General features: G+C 42.8%; 1 protein-coding gene across 3 annotated transcripts; it reads right to left on the reverse strand.

The window, feature by feature from the left end:
• Window positions 1-61: 61 nt before the first annotated feature.
• Window positions 62-12630, reverse strand: LOC135550130 (26S proteasome non-ATPase regulatory subunit 4-like). 3 transcript variants are annotated; one of them, XM_064980642.1, is made up of 10 exons: window positions 12532-12630; window positions 11220-11362; window positions 10855-10979; window positions 10614-10700; window positions 10279-10347; window positions 1831-2046; window positions 1561-1672; window positions 1269-1403; window positions 959-993; window positions 62-660 (listed from the first exon to the last, which is right to left on the reverse strand). In XM_064980642.1, the coding sequence occupies exons 1-10, from the start codon at window positions 12627-12629 to the stop codon at window positions 487-489; spliced, it is 1194 nt and encodes a 397-aa protein (XP_064836714.1). In that variant the 5' UTR covers window position 12630; the 3' UTR covers window positions 62-486. The 3 variants fall into 3 exon arrangements, with proteins under 3 accessions (XP_064836714.1, XP_064836715.1, XP_064836716.1); XM_064980643.1 differs by having other exon boundaries at window positions 10855-10969; window positions 11222-11362; window positions 12532-12629; XM_064980644.1 differs by lacking the exon at window positions 10279-10347.
• Window positions 12631-16247: the final 3617 nt, after the last annotated feature.

Raw genomic sequence — 16247 nt, forward strand, 5'->3', positions numbered from 1 at the left:
TGGGGTGGAGGGGAGTGGGGACTGGGCAAGCAATCAATCAGACAGATATACACACACCAACCAGCTTCATCCATCTTATTTATTGCAATAGAAAAATAAAAGGAGGATATTGTTTAGTTTACAAGCTTGGGGACCTGTCATTAAATACAACATATAATGCCAGTCAGTCTTGCGAGTCAGTCAGTTAAGATGGGGTAAATCAGTGAGAAACCGGAAATGATGGATATTCCATATGACAATCCTGGTGGCATTCCAGTTTGGTCTTATTGTCTGGTCTGTTTGTGTGTGCTTGTGGGTTTCTTGTGAATGTTGTTGACTGTCCTTCATATCATGTGTTAGTGTCCGTCCAACTGTCTTCCTGTCTGTAGCCTTGCATAATTCTGTCGGTGTCAACTACCCTACCAGAGCCATGTCAAAAGTCGTGCACTATTTAGGGTGCCATTTCGGACAACCCATGTGTGTCGTCAATTTGTCTGTCCCCATGCCTCATTTCTTCTTATCCTCGTCTTTCTTGCGGTTAGGCTTGGGTGGGCCTGTCTGGGAGGCCAGGGAGCCCATGGCGTTTCGGATGGCCTCATTGTTAGGGTCGACACCTGGCAGGTTCTGCAGGACACTTTGGAGAAACTCTGGGTCCTGCATCACATCATAGTCATCCTCCTCCTGAGGAAGAACCACAAGGCACATCATTAATAAAGGCACTGGTTATGTATTCTGTTTGTTGTCAACACCATTTGAGCAGGTCAAATTCCTGGTACATGTACTTGCAAATAGAGGTGATCCTGATTGGAAGGGAGATGGAGAACTTACACACAAATGAGACAAAACACCAGTGACTAAATCGAGAAAGGGCGTGTTTCATAAACTGCAACTGGGAAATTTTAGCGGACCGACGTCACACGACAGTATTGAAAAACAAACGATAAGGTCTCTGATTTCATTGATCATGCGAGTTACCTACCTTGGCAGTTTCAGTGTCCATAGCATCGCCATACTCTAATCACAGGGATGGGTTGGTTGGGAATGGAGGGAGAGAGTCAAAATCAAATAAAATGTATATCGTATGGAAACTCTATGTATCTGGAAATGTCCCTTTGTTTTGGTTTGCGGTGTAACTATGACAGTCCAGATCATTGGTAAGTACCAAGCTTTAAAAACAAAATGTTAAAAAAATTAAAAATCTATTTTTAATCATCCACACCGCAAAGTGTGTGTGTGTGTCAGTGGGTGCTATTCTGAAAGCATGAGAGTGGATGGTGATTATAACGCACCCTCTCCGGCCAGAGACATCCGCATGGCGTATGCAATCTGCTCCTCCTCTGTCATATTGCTGAAGTCAGGCAGCACTGCAGCACCACCCATCTCAGGCTGAGACACCGACATCTTTAGCAGGGCCTCCTCGGATTCTGAGAGCGAGTCAATTAAACCATTACAGTACAAACATCTGTATTCTCCTTTATACCTAACATACGTGAGATATTAGAATGGTTATGCATAAATAATACAGCAGACAAAAGGGATACACAAAACTTACTCACTAAATATACACACATCTATACCTACCCTCACTTTCTTTACTGTCTGCTGTGGTGACATCGGCTGCAGAAGCAACAGCCACCTGGCGAGCCTCCTCCTCCTGCCTTTGTCTCTGCTCCTCCATGGACACACGCAGAGCCTGAGTAGAGAGGAACACAGTTCGTTAAAGGCCAGAAAAACTGTATACTGGTAACTCTGGTTCACTGATTAAGGTCACTCTGGAGAAGAGCATCTGCTAAATGACCAAAATATAAATGCAAAAATGTCACTTTAAAAGGAACCCTATTGCATTTTTACCAGAGCAAGCTCGGGGTCGGCGCTGGGGTCCACGCCAAATTCAAAGTCGCTGGCGCCAAGGCCCATCATAGAACCTCCTTCCCCAGCCAGGATGGGGGAGGAGAGCAGGGCGTCAGCCAGGCTAGGCCCTGGGGGTACAGTCACCAGGTGGGAACCCGTACCCTCCTTCCCATTCAGAGTGTTGATGAAGGCAGTCAGCTTCTCCGTATTAAACTCCTGGAGGACGATGGAGGAAGAGACACACAATAGAGAATATGGGAGAAGGGGAGAGTGAGAATGAACCATTCAAGAGTTAACTGCGTTATCTATGAAAATGTATAAAATACATTTATTTAGTTTGGAATGGAAACAAGCAGGAGTTAAAACCAAGTAATTGTGTTAATCACACACACACACACAAACACAGAGCCTTTGGAAAGTATTCAGATCCCTTGACTTTTCCCACATTGTTAAGTTGCTGCCTTATTCTAAAATGTATTAAAATGTATTATTGACCCCCACCCTCAATTCACACACACACCCACCACCATAATGACAAATCAAAAACAGATTTTTACACATTTTTGCTAATATAAAAAAAAATAATAATCTAAAAACATACCTTAGCAAAAGGTCTGAATAGTTATGTAACTAGGAGACTCGAAATTGAGCTCAGGTGCATCCTGTTTCCATTGATCATCCTTGAGATGTTTCCACAACTTGGGAGTCCACCTGTGGTAAATTCAATTGATTGGAAATTATTTGGAAAGGCACACACCTGTCTATATAAGGTCCCAAGGCATGTCAGAGCAAAAACCAAGCAATGAGGTCAAGGGAATTGTCCGTAGAGCTCCGAAAAAGGATTGTGTCACGGCACAGATCTGAGGAAGGGTACCAAAAAAATGTCTGCAACATTGAAGGTTCCCAAGAACAGAGTTGCCTCCATCATTCTTAAATGGAAGAAGTTTGGAACCACCAAGACTTTTCCTAGAGCTGACCGCCCGGCCAAACTGAGCAATCGGGGGAGAAGGGTCTTGGGCAGGGAGGTTACCAAGAACCCAATGGTCAATCTGACAGAGCTCCAGACTTCCTCTGTGGAGATGGGAGAACCTTCCAGAAGAAGAACCATCTCTCTAGCCCTCCACCAATCAGGCCTTCACGGTAGAGTGGCCGGACAAATGCCACTCCTCAGTAAAAAGGCAAGACATCCTGCTTGGAGTTTCACAAAAGGCACCCAAAAGGACACTCAGACCATGAGAAAAAATTATCTGATCTGATGAAACCAACATTGAACTCTTTGGCCTGAATGCCAAGTGTCACATCTGAAGAAACCTGGCAAAATCCCTACAGTGAAACATTGTGGTGGCAGCATCGTGCTGTGGGGATGTTTTTCAGCAGCAGAGACTGGGAGACCAGTCATGATCGAGGCAAAGATGAACAGAGCAAAGTACAGAGAAACCCTTTATGAAAACCTGCTTCAGAGCACTCAGGACCTCAGACTGGGGCGAAGATTCACCTTCCAACAGGACAACGACACTAAGCACACAGCCAAGACAACGCATGAGTGACTTCGGGGCAAGTCTCTGAATGTCCTTGAGTGGCCCAGCAAGAGCCTAGACCCCGATCGAACATCTGTGGATAGACCTGAAAAAAGCTGTGCAGCAATGCTCCCCATCCAACCTGACAGAGCTTGAGAGGATGTGGTGTGCCAAGCTTATAGCGTCACATGCAAGAAGATTCAAGGCTGTAATCGCTGCCAAAGGTGCTTCAACAAAGTACTAAGTAAAAAAAATGAGCAAAAACATCTAAAAACCTGTTTTTGCTTGTGTGTAGTTTGAGTGAAAAAAATAAATAATTTTTAAAATAAGGCTGTAACCTAACAAAATGTGAAAAAAATCAGGGGGTCTGAATACTTTCTGTATATATAAACAGTACCAGTCAAGAGTTTGGACTCTTTTGGATTCTACACTGTAGAATGATAGTTGAGACATCAAAACTATGAAATAACACATATGGAATCATGTAGTAACCAAAGTGTTAAATCAAAATATATTTTATATTCTTCAAAAATAGCATGGTTAATATTGACAGCTTTGCACACTCTTGGCACTCTCAACCAGCTTCACCTGGAATGCTTTTCCAACAGTCAAAGGAGTTCCCACATATGCTAAGCACTTATTGGCTGCTTTTCCATCACTCTGCTGTCCAACTCATCCCAAACCATTGCAATTGGGTTGAGGTTGGGTGATTGTGGCGGCCAGGTAATCTGATGCATCACTCCATCACACTCCTTATTGGTCAAATAGCTCTTACACAGCCTGGAGGGGTGTGGGTCATTGTCCTGTTGAAAAACAAACGATAGTCCCACTAAACGCAAACCAAATGGGATGGCGTATTGCTGCAGAATGCTGTGGTAGCCATGCTGGTTAAGTGTGTCTTGAATTCTAAATAAGTGAACGACAGGGTCACCAGAGATGCACCCCCACACCATCACACCTCCTCCATGCTTCACAATAAGAACCACACCCGCATCATCTGTTCAACCTACTCTGCGTCTCAGAAAGAGACGGCGGTTGGAACCAAAAATCAAAAATTTGGACTCATTGGACCAAAATGACAGATTTCCCTCAGGTCTAATGTCCATTGTTCCTGTTTCTTGAACCAAGCAAGTCTTCTTATTATTGGTGTTCTTTAGTAGTGGTTTCTTTGCAGCAATTCGACCATGAAGGCATGATTCATGCAGTCCCCTTTGAACAGTTGATGTTTAGATGTGTCGGTTACTTGAACTCTGTGAAACATTTTTTGGGGCTGCAATTTCTGAGGCTGTTAACTCTAATGAACTTATCCTCTGCAAATCAATTTTTTTTGTCAACATACGTGTCCAGCAGATGTTACTGCGGGTGTAGTGAAATGCTTGTGTTTCTAGCTCCAACAGTGCAGTAATATCTAACAAGTAATATCTAACAATACACACAAATCTAAAGCAAAGGAATGGAATTAAGAATGTATAAAATACTTGGCCGAGCAATGTCAGAGCGGCATAGACTAACATACAGCAGAATAGAATACAGTATATACATATGAGATGAGCAATATGTAAACATAATTAACATTATTAAAGTGACTAGTGTTCTACTATTAAAGCGGCCAGTGATTTCAAGTCTATGTATATGGGGCAGCAGCCTCTAATGTGCTAGTGATGGCTATTTAACAGTCTGATGGCCTTGAGACAGAAGCTGTTTTTCAGTCTCTCAGTCCCAGCTTTGATGCACTTGTACTGACTTTGCCTTCTGGATGATCGCAGGGTGACCAAGCAGTGGCATGGGTGGTTGTTGTCTTTGATGATCTTTTTGGCCTTCCTATGACATTGGGTGCTGTAGGTATCCTGGAGGGCAAGTAGTTTGCCCCGGTTGATGAGTTGGGCAGATTGCACCACCCCCTGGAGAGCCCTGCGGTTGTGGGCAGAAGGTGATAGGAGGTGATACAGCCCGACAGGATGCTCTCAATTGTGCATCTGTAAAAGTTTGAGGGTTTTAGGTGCCAAGCCAAATTTATTCAGCCTCCTGAGACACTGTTGCGCCTTCTTTACCACACTGTCTGTGTGGGTGGACCATTTCAGTTTGTCGGTGATGGATATGCCGAAGAACTTGAAGCTTCCACCTTATCCACTGCAGTCCCGTTGATGTGGATATGGGGGTGCTCCCTCCGATGTTTCCTGAAGTCCAAGATCAGCTCCTGTGTGTTGTTGACGTTGAGTGAGAGGCACCACACTCCCAGGGCCCTCACTTCCTTCCTGTAGGTTGTCTCGTCACTGTTGGAAATCAAGCCTACTACTGTTGTGTCGTCTGCAAACTTGATGGCTGAGTTTGAGACGTGCGTGGCCACGCAGTCATGGGTGAACAGGGAGTACAAGAGAGGGCTGCGCACACAGCCTAGTGGGGCCCCCGTGTTGAGAATCAGCAAAGCGGAGGTGTTATTTTCTACCTTTACCACCTTTGCCTTCTTGGGTACAGGAACAATGGTGGACACTCCAGCCAGCTGGTCTGCGCATGCTCAGAGGACGTGGCTAGGGATGCAGTCTGGGCCAGCAGCCTTGTGAGGGTTAACACGCTTAAATTACTTACTCACGTTGGCCACTGAGAATTTGAACCCACAGTCCTTGGTAGCAGGCTGCGTTGGTGGCACTGTGTTATCCTCAAAGTGGGTGAAGGTGTTTAGCTTGTCCGGATGCACAGTGTCCGCGATGTGGCTGGTTTTCCCTTTGTAGTCCGTGATTGTCTTTAGACCCTGCCACATACGTCTCGTGTCTGAGCCGTTGAATTGCGACTCCACTTTGTCTTTATACTGACGTTTGCCTGTTTGATTGCCTTACGGAGGGAATAACTACACTTTGTATTTGGCCATATTACCAGTCACCTTAAATGCAGTGGTTCACACTTTCAGTTTTGCGCGACTGCTGCCATCTACGGTTTTTGGTTAGGGTAGGTTTTAATAGTCCGTGGGTACAATATCTCCTATCCACTTCCTGATAATCTAGGTCACCGTAACAGTGTATTAGTCAATGTTATTCTCAGAGGCTACCTGGAACATATCCCTTCTGCGTGATGAAAACAATCTTGAAGCGTGGATTCCGATTGGTCAGACCAGCATTGAATAGTCCTTAGCACGGGTACGTCCTGTTTGAGTTTCTGCCTATAGGAAGGCAGAAGCAAAATGGAGTCGTGATCGGATTTGACGAAGGGAGGGCCTTATAGGCATCCCGGAGGTTGGAGTAGCAGTGGTCGAGTGTTTTAGCAGCGCGAGTACGACAGTCAATAATATGGACTTGGTATTTTACCAAAGAGGGCTATGTTCTGTATACCACCCCGAGCTTGTCACAACACAAATGATTGGCTCAAACGCAATAAGGAAATCAATTCTACAAGGCACACCTGTTAATTGAAATGCATTCCAGGTGACTACCTCAAGCTGGTTGAGAGAATGCCAAGTGTGTACAAAGCTGTCGTCATGGCAAAGGGTGGATACTTTGAAGAATCTCAATATAAAATAGATATATAAACTAGAACACTTTTTTGGTTACCACATGATTCCATGTGATATTTCATTTGCTGTCTTCTCTATTATTCTACAATGTAGAAAATGGTAAAAATAAAGAATAACCCTAGGTGTGTCCAAACTTTTGACTGGTGCATTGGACAGTGACATTTTTTTTGTTATTTTGGTTCTATACTCTAGCACTGAGTCTGAAAGGATACAATGACAATGAGGGTAAAGTGCAGACTGGCAGCTTTAATTCGAGGGTATTTTCACACACATTGGATGAACCGTTTAGAAATTATAGAAGCTTTTGTACATTGTCCCCCCATTTTCAGGCATCAAAAAACATTGGACAGTTTAACATAATGTAGAATAAAGTAATCATTGTTAATATTTGGTTGAATATCCTTTGCATGCAATGACTGCTTGAAGTCTGCGATGCATTGACATCACCAGAAGCTGGGTATCATCCCTGGTGATGCTCTGCCAGGCCTATACTGCAACCATCTTAAGTTCCTGCTTGTTTTGGGGACTTATTAACTTCAGTCTCCTCTTCAGCATGTTCAATTGGATCCAGATCCGGTCAACGATTTTCCACTTTTTGGCCATCAAAAACCCCTTCATTGCTCTAGCAGTATGTTTAAGGTCATTGTCTTGTTGCATGATGAAGTACCTACCAATGAGTTGAGGCAATTGGTTTTATCTGAGCAGATAAAATATTTCTGTAGACTTCAGAATTCATTGTTCTACTTGTCTGCAGTCATATCATCGATGAAGACAAGTGAGCCTGTTCCACTGGCAGCCATACAGGCACAAGCCATAAACACCCCTCCACCATGTTTCATGGATGAGGTGGTATGCTTTGGATCATGGGCATGTCTTTTTTTCCTCCACACTTTTCTCTTTCCATCACTCTGGTACATGTTAGACTTTGTCTCATCTGTCCACAATACTTTTTTCCCCAGAACTCTTGTGGCTCTTGTAGGTGCTTTTTTAGCAAACTGTAATCTCGCCTTTCTGTTCTTCAGGCTTATCAGTGGTTTGCATCTTGTAGCGTACCGTCTGTAGTCCTGCAGGTGTAGTCTTCCACGTATGGTAGACTTTGACACATCTACACCTGCATCCAGGGTAGTGTTTTTGATCTGTTGGGCTGTTGTCAGGGGGGGTTCTTCACCAGAGAGAGTATTCTCCGGCCATCCACTACAGTGGTCTTCCTCAGTCTACCAGGTCTTTTGACATAATTGAGTTCACCGGTTGTTTTTTTCTTGTTAATGATGAACCAAACTGCTGACTTGGGCATACCCAGGGTTTTTGCAATGTTCCCGATTGATTGATTTCCATTTCTGAGCCTTATGATGGCCAGCTTCATTTGCATCGACACTGCCGTCTTCCTCGTGTTGTCACACCCCAACAACAACCTCCAAAGGCAATAGCAGAATCAATACATTCATCAACAGCTCTCCTGCATTCACTAACGACACAAATGAATACACCTGCCTAACACACATCTGTGTCAACAACAAATACTTGTAGTAACTTAAAATGGGGGGACAGTGTACAAAAGGTGCTGTCATTTCTAAACGGTTCATCCGATATGTATGAAAATACCCTCAAATTAAAGCTAACAGTCTGCACTTCACCCTCATTGTCATTGTATCCTTTCAAACTCAGTGTGAGAGTACAGAACCAAAATTACCAAAAAATGGTCACTGTCCAATGAATTATGGTGCTCACTGTATGTATGTATGCATGTACAGTTGAAGTTGGAAGTTTACATACACCGTAGTCAAATACATTTAAACTCAGTTTTTCACAATTCCTGATGTTTAATCCTAGTAAAAATTCCTTGTTTTAGGTCAGTTAAGATCACCACTTTCTTTTAAAAATGTGAAATGTCTGAATAATAGTAGAGAGAATGATTTATTTCAGCTTTTATTTCTTTCATCACATTCCCAGTGGGTCAGAAGTTTACATACACTCAATTAGTATTTGGTAGCATTGCCTTTAAAATTGTTTCACATGGGCCAAACGTGTCGGTTAGCCTTCCACAAGCTTCCCACAATAAGTTGGGTGAATGTTGGCCCATTCCTCCTGACAGAGCTGGTGCAATTGAGTCAGGTTTGTAGGCCTCCTTGCTCGCACTTTCAGTTCTGCCCACAAATGTTATATGGGATTGAGGTCAGAGCTTTGTGATGGCCACTCCAATACCTTGACTGTTGTCCTTAAGCCATTTGCCACAACTTTGGAAGTATGCCTGGGGTCATTATCCATTTGGAAGACCCATTTGCGACCAAGCTTTAACTTCCTGACGGATGTCTTGAGATGTTGCTTCAATATATCCACAATTTTCCGGCCTCATGATGCCATCTATTTTGTGAAGTGCACCAGTCCCTCCTGTAGCAAAGCACCCCCACAACATGATGCTCCCACCCCCGTGCTTCACGGTTGGGATGGTGTTCTTCGGCTTGCAAGCCTCCCCCTTTTTCCTCCAAACATAACAATGGTCATTATGGCCAAACAGTTCTATTTTTGTTTCATCAGACCAGAGGACATTTCTCCAAAAAGTACGATCTTTGTCCCCATGTGCAGTTGCAAACCGTAGTCTGGCTTTTTATGGTGGTTTTGGAGCAGTATCTTCTTCCTTGCTTAGCGGCCTTTCAGGTTATGTCAACATAGGACTTGTTTGACTGTGGATATAGATACTTTTGTACCTGTTTCCGCCAGCATCTTCACAAGGTCCTTTACCGCTGTTCTGGGATTGATTTGCACTTTTTGCACCAAAGTACATTAATCTCTTGGAGACAGAATGCGTCTCCTTCCTGAGCGGTATGATGGCTGCGTGGCCCCATGGTGTTTATACTTGTGTACTATTGTTTGTACAGATGAACGTGGTACCTTCAGGCGCTTGGAAATTGCTCACAGGGACGGACCAGACTTGTGGAGGTCTACAATTTTGCTCTGAGGTCTTGGCTGATTTCTTTTGATTTTCTCATGATGTCAAGCAAAGAGGCACTGAGTTTGAAGGTAGGCTTTGATATAAATCCACATGTACACCTCCAAGTGACTCAAATGATGTCAATTGGCCTATCAGAAGCTTCTAAATCCATGACATCTTTTTCTGGAAGTTTCCAAGCAATTTAAAGGCAGTCAACTTAGCGTATGTAAACTTCTGACCCACCGGAATTGTAATACAGTGAATTATAAGTGAAATAATCTGTAAACAATTGTTGGAAAAATTACTTGTGTCATGCACAAAGTAGATGTCCTCACCGACTTGCCAAAACTATAGTTTGTTAACAAGAAATTTGTGGAGAGGTTGAAAATCGAGTTTTAATGACTCTAACCTAAGTGTATGTAAACTTCCGACTTCAACTGAAAACATAAAAATAATAAGGCTAATTAAAAATACTGGCACAAGGAAACAATTCTTACCTCTTCCCCAAAATTTATAATATCCACATTGACCTTCTCTTTCTTTAAGCGCTTGGCCATTTTAACAAGCTGTGGGGGCCATAGATTGGGAGGAACGGAAGCAGAGGGGGAGAGAAAGACCAGTAACCATGGTGACACGCTGCATGTCTATTGTTGAAAACACACCTTCTGTGGGACCAGCTATAATGTACATTCATTTTATACAAAAAATGTATGTGCCATAAAATAGTACCATTGTGAGAAAAATTACATAATACTCTGTTAGGCTAGTTGCTATATCATCAAAGTAAGAGAAATATATGTTTAGATAAGACACTGGTCGGTGGCAAACTCACATCCTTGTCACTGTCTTCCACAGGGCTGCCCACAAAGGCAATTATCCTCATCTTGTGGTTCTTCCCCTGTCTGTGCTTTAGGGCCAGCTATATAGACACGGAGAAAAAACATTATGCATGAACACACACACACACACAACACTAGCCTGCTCAATTGTAACCTTTGTAACTCAGTGTAAAATAATGATCTGGCTTATATGACATTTTCAAAGACATTTTCTGCAGAAGCAATGACACTCACATGGGCCACCCGGATGCCAGTGCAGAAGCAGATCTTGCCTTTGGGCTGGATAGCGTGCAGTTTGGACAGGATGCGGCCACTGTCTGGGGTCAGTGTGGTCAAGACCTCACAGTTACTGCAGTCAAACATAAAAAATCCAACCAAACAGCATTAAAACTGGGAATGTCTGTCAGTCAAGGCATCGGTTTTCCACCTAAACACCACTATTTGATATCAGAGGCCTCCATTTTATTTTACAGGCCACACAGTTCAATTAGTCTCAGACTCACATGTTCATATGAAACACTTGTTTCAGAATAGTTGTTTGTTCTCCTAGTTCTCAGTCAGACAACTCGTATTTTGAACACACAAAAAAACACAAGCTTACTTAGCCATCGAGATTAGGCCAACATTGTTCTCAGGGTTTGCCCGAGTTTTGGAGTGACAGACGATGTTGACGGCATCTTGCTGGGCTTGTAGTCTAGTGGGCAGGAAGTCTCCATTGCGCATATACTCACTATTGTCCACACTGGGGATGAGAAAGGGACATAAATGAGCCGGATTGAAGAACAATAGGATTATCAGAATGGTTAATGCTGCTATGCAGAGCTGGGACGATAAACTGAAAATTATCGACACCGATCATACAAATCATTTATCGCAGGCCTTTTGCTGACAACGTTCATTCTGATAAGTAGCCTATACTAGAGAAATGTGAAGTTTGAAATTAAACAAGTGTGCTAATATGGGTGATCGTTAATGGGCCAATTGATGGCGACTACAATCAAACTACAGGTAGTAGCAGTTTAAATGGCAATTTTTAAAAAAAATGCACAATAATGTTTTAGACTTATCGTTCCATTTATCATCGTCACATCAATTCAGGCAATGTATAGCGATATGGATTTTTAAACACCTGCTTTCAGAATGGTGACACTGTCAAAATGTAAAATTGTAGCTAATGAAAGAATGTAAACAGCTAGATAAAAATCAACAAATGCCATTCTTATGCCTTTCTGGACTCTGGAGACTAGAATAGTTTGGATGACAGTTGAAACATTCATGATAAACTGGTCATGGGAACATGTAGGATAGGAATGGGCAACGCCAGTCCCCCTTTAGAAGGCTGGCCTCATTAATAAATATTCTCTGGGCCAGGGGACTCTAGCCAAGTTGCTAGATCACCCAGAAATATTACATATGTAAAGAAGCCAATCGATATACACCCGGATATATGAAGCACTCGGCTGAATAAATTGCTATCAAAGACAAACTGTTAGCTACAGCCAGTTAGCTAACAATTAATGTTAGACAACCTCTTGTGATTAGCATACAAACTAAGCTAACGTTTAGCTAAATGGCAGGTAAAGCTAGTTAATAACATCATATGCTAGTAGGCAAACGGGTGCCATTGGTTTGTTATCCATTTGTTCAAAGTGACAAATAACGTATATGACAATGAAAAGCGTTAACGAATTTTGCCCCTTGATGTTCCCTGACACCGATAGATAACGTTAGCTAGCCAGCTAATGACTCAAGTCAGTCAGTAATCCCCCTATTCCACTGGTTTAGCTAGCATAAACAATTTTACCCCAAGAAGTATACAATTGCGTCGGCGTTTCCTTCACTTCATTGTAACGTATAAAGAAATCCTTTATGAAACAGATTTAAAGCAAACAAGATGTGTGTTATTCTTACCACACCATAGTACTTTCGAGTCCCATTTTGAAAACTTTCTGGTCGCTCTCTGACAATGTAAGAACGTCACTGTCTATTGGAGAGAAGAAACAAGACATGTGATTGGCTAATAGATGTTTTAGCTGACAATGTGCAGCTAAAATGTGCAGAAGTCAGTGAGTTCTTTTGATTCTGGATGGCCAAATAGCTAACGTTAGCAACAATGACAAGAAACTGCCATGCATGAGTAAGTGATTCGTTTCAGTTAGTTTCATTCTTGTTCTTGATACCATGTCTTGTTTTGACTGATTTCATGTCAATGTTCATATGGCTAAAATGAACTAGCTGCATAACCAACAACTGTAATATAGTTTACATGTTGTCAACAATCTAAACCAAGTCTGTTTTGCCCCATAGTTGCGCACACGTCGGTTTTGTTACGTAACTATAGCACCTCATATCAAAGACCCTTGCTTTTTTTTTCTGATACCCAAATGTGTAATCATTCCTCCAAGCATATTCATAATAAAATGTTAAATAATATAAACAGCACATCATGTAAATTATGCAAAAATATTTTCCCTACATCATCTTTCAAGACTTCAGGGAATTCAGGGAGCAATACAGTATGAAAACATGCCAATTCTCCAAGAACAGAAATACAAATTTGCAATTGACAGCATATGAAAAGGCATTTCTGTGATTCCAATATACAGTATCAGTCAAAAGTTTGGAGACACCTACCAATTCAAGGGTTGTTCTTTCTACATTGTAGAATAATATTGAATATATCAAACTATGAAATTACACATGGAATCATGTAGTAACCAAAAAAAGTGTTAAGCAAATCAAAATATATTTAGCTTATGTAACCTTCTTGGTCCCGTCCCTCAAGTCAGTGAGTCAACACAGGATGGAGCAATGGATGGAAAGTTCATTTATTTCCAAAGCTGCAATGCTGGGACACACACAGTATGGATGAATGATCATTAGTCGACTGGATATAAATAGCACTCCCACAGCAATTCTCCATAAATCTGCTGTATAATATACTAACAAAAAAACTATCAAAAGGTCTATCAAGGTCATTGTGATCATATAGTGGATTTAACCATTTCTAATAATTCCTATAATAATGTGTAATCTCATATTTACAGCATCATCCATTTTAGTATTCAAAATATATAAAGAATTACTTGAAATTACTCAATGTCACACTTGTGGCAAATAAATATAATACACTTAGAATGTATTACAAAGAAATATATTACACCTAGAATGTGGTACAACTAACAAAACCAGGCAAATACACTGGCTGGTGCTTATGAGTTTATAAAACATATACATTTGTCATAAATTACCTGCAATGATGGGACACACATAGTATGGATGAATGATCATTAGTCAATGGGATATAAATAGCACCCCTAAAGAAGATGCATTTTCGAGTTAGCTACCAATTTCAAAGAGGGAACTTTAGCTAGCATAAAACCAACAAGGAAAACTGAGATTTGGCAAATAACAGAGTGGTTTATTTGAAGCCAAACCAACAACAGTAGTTACTAATAACATACATTTCTAATGTACAATGTAAAAAGTGGATTTTACAAATTTCTCTCCCGGAACCATTCAAATTTTCACCTCAACCATAGCAATTCTGCATAAATCTGCGGTGGATTACCCAGAATCCCATCATTTTATCACTGGGTGTATTAGACAATGTAAACACACTAATCTACCAGGAGGTGGCATAATGCCCATTTTATGCAGGAATTTAAAATGTAATTACACTGTTACACTTACAAACCATAACGCAAATAAATTGCTGATTGTCAACAAATACTTAGTCACTTAGTCTCCCCCACCTCACTTCTCTCCCAGTCAATATAATCTTTGCTCAAGCTTTGAATTGACTGTGGGTGAATTATGTCATGGGTCTTAGAGACAGCACACACTTTTATAAAAGAGATTGCTTCTTCTAGGCAAATGTTGTAATGTTTCCCTATATTGGTATCACTCCGTGGCGGATGGATACATCCGAGGTGAGAATTTACAGATTTACTCCCGTGTACACCTGTGTCATGGCTGGGGTTTGCCCCGCCCCTATATATATATACCCCATGGCCGCGACACACATTATCTTTCATTTTCTCGGTGGACGTCCGTATGGTTCGCTTGGTAAGTCACTGGGAAGTGTAATATCTTGAGTGGACTTATACTCACTGGCTGTTTGCATCTGGCCACATGGCCAGCCCCTCCTCTTGAGTGCTCCACTTGCTGCACGTGGTTGATCTGTATGTTCCGCCCGTGGTTGTCGTGCTTGTGTTTTGTTCGCGTTACACTAGACTCCGTGTGCATCCTTTAATATATTGGTGCATCTTGCTGCCACAAACTGTGGTACACAACTTTCCAACTGGCTTGTTCTGTGTGTGTTGTGAATTGCTTCACATGGTGTGTGTTTTTTTTCTTTTGGTTCTTTCCCCTGCAGAATCCCCTGCAGAATGTAAGAGTATTGTGGTGGGCTTCCACTAGGTTGAGACATGAACTCCTTAACGGACTTACTCCATCATATGGTGCTGTTTTTACTGCTTGATATTAAACCAGCTAGGTAATATTGCAGTTGGTGTAAAAAAAAGAGAACCACAAATCAAATCCATTACATGGTTGCTGTTTTTTGTCTGCCTGTTTTTCCCACACGGGTCTTCCCTGTTTTTGCAGAGATACTGGGTAATTTATCCCTCACCAGGTTCCTATTCCTCCAAGTGGGTCATGACATGAACTCTCCCAGGGTGTCAGAACCCTGCACGCGTGCTCGCTTGGCTTTTAGTTTATGGCTTCCCTTTTTGACAGGTGTGATTGTGGCACACCCCCTGCATACCTCGTGTATGCACTGCCTGGGTTTGAGCCACGTGGAGAGGGCGGTGGAGCGCCCTACTGGATGCCATGCGCGAGTTGGTCAGCCAGGCTCGGGCTCAGGCTGGGGATGAGCTCCCTCCTTCAGGAGTGGTGCGCCAGCAATCTGTTAGGCCCTCTACTGGGCACAGTACCCCTCCCAGGAAGCTTGCCCGGAGCCACCGCAGGCAGAGCCCATCTGCTTGCTAGTCCTGGACGGGGGCAGGGTTAGGGTTAGGGACCACCTTGAACGGAGGGCGCATGACCTGTGTCAGGAGGTTGATAGCTGTTCCCTGTTGGCCAGTGATAGGATGTTCCTGGTGACGATGCTGGCACTGTTCACGACCATGAAGGGGCTACCAGGTTGACAGGCCATCAGAAGCCGGCGGTGGAGAGCGACCAGAAAGTTTTCAAAATGGGACTCGAAAGTACTATGGTGTGGTAAGAATAACACACATCTTGTTTGCTTTATATCTGTTTCATAAAGGATTTCTTTATACGTTACAATGAAGGGAAGGAAACGCCGACGCAATTGTATACTTCTTGGGGTAAAATTGTTTATGCTAGCCTTGCAGTGGAACAACAACCTGGCAACTGTCACCACCTTAGGGATGTGCCTGGGGTAGCCAGGTGCTCAGGGCGCCAGAAGAAAGGTGGGCCCTGGCAGGACCCCTAACACGCCGTTCCCCAGCCTCGGCCGCTTCTCCTGGTCTAAAAGGGCAAAGTGGGAGGAGTGTGTTGAATCCCTATGGGTGTTGTCCACAATGCTGGAGGGGTACCGACTCCAATTCGGGTGCCGGCCTTCGTGTCCCCACGGTGGCCGACTCCCACGGTGGCCCCACCAT

The sequence above is a fragment of the Oncorhynchus masou genome, chromosome 12, assembly GCF_036934945.1.
Source record: "Oncorhynchus masou masou isolate Uvic2021 chromosome 12, UVic_Omas_1.1, whole genome shotgun sequence".
Classification (NCBI taxonomy): domain Eukaryota; kingdom Metazoa; phylum Chordata; class Actinopteri; order Salmoniformes; family Salmonidae; genus Oncorhynchus; species Oncorhynchus masou.

Coding starts and splice junctions, on each gene's coding strand:
- LOC135550130 (XM_064980642.1), bottom strand. CDS start 12,629: ATGTCTTGTTTCTTCTCTCCAATAGACAGTGACGTTCTTACATTGTCA. Junction 11,363..12,531: donor CTCGAAAGTACTATGGTGTG/GTAAGAATAACA, acceptor TCTCATCCCCAG/TGTGGACAATAGTGAGTATA. Junction 1,404..1,560: donor AGACAGTAAAGAAAGTGAGG/GTAGGTATAGAT, acceptor ACTCGCTCTCAG/AATCCGAGGAGGCCCTGCTA.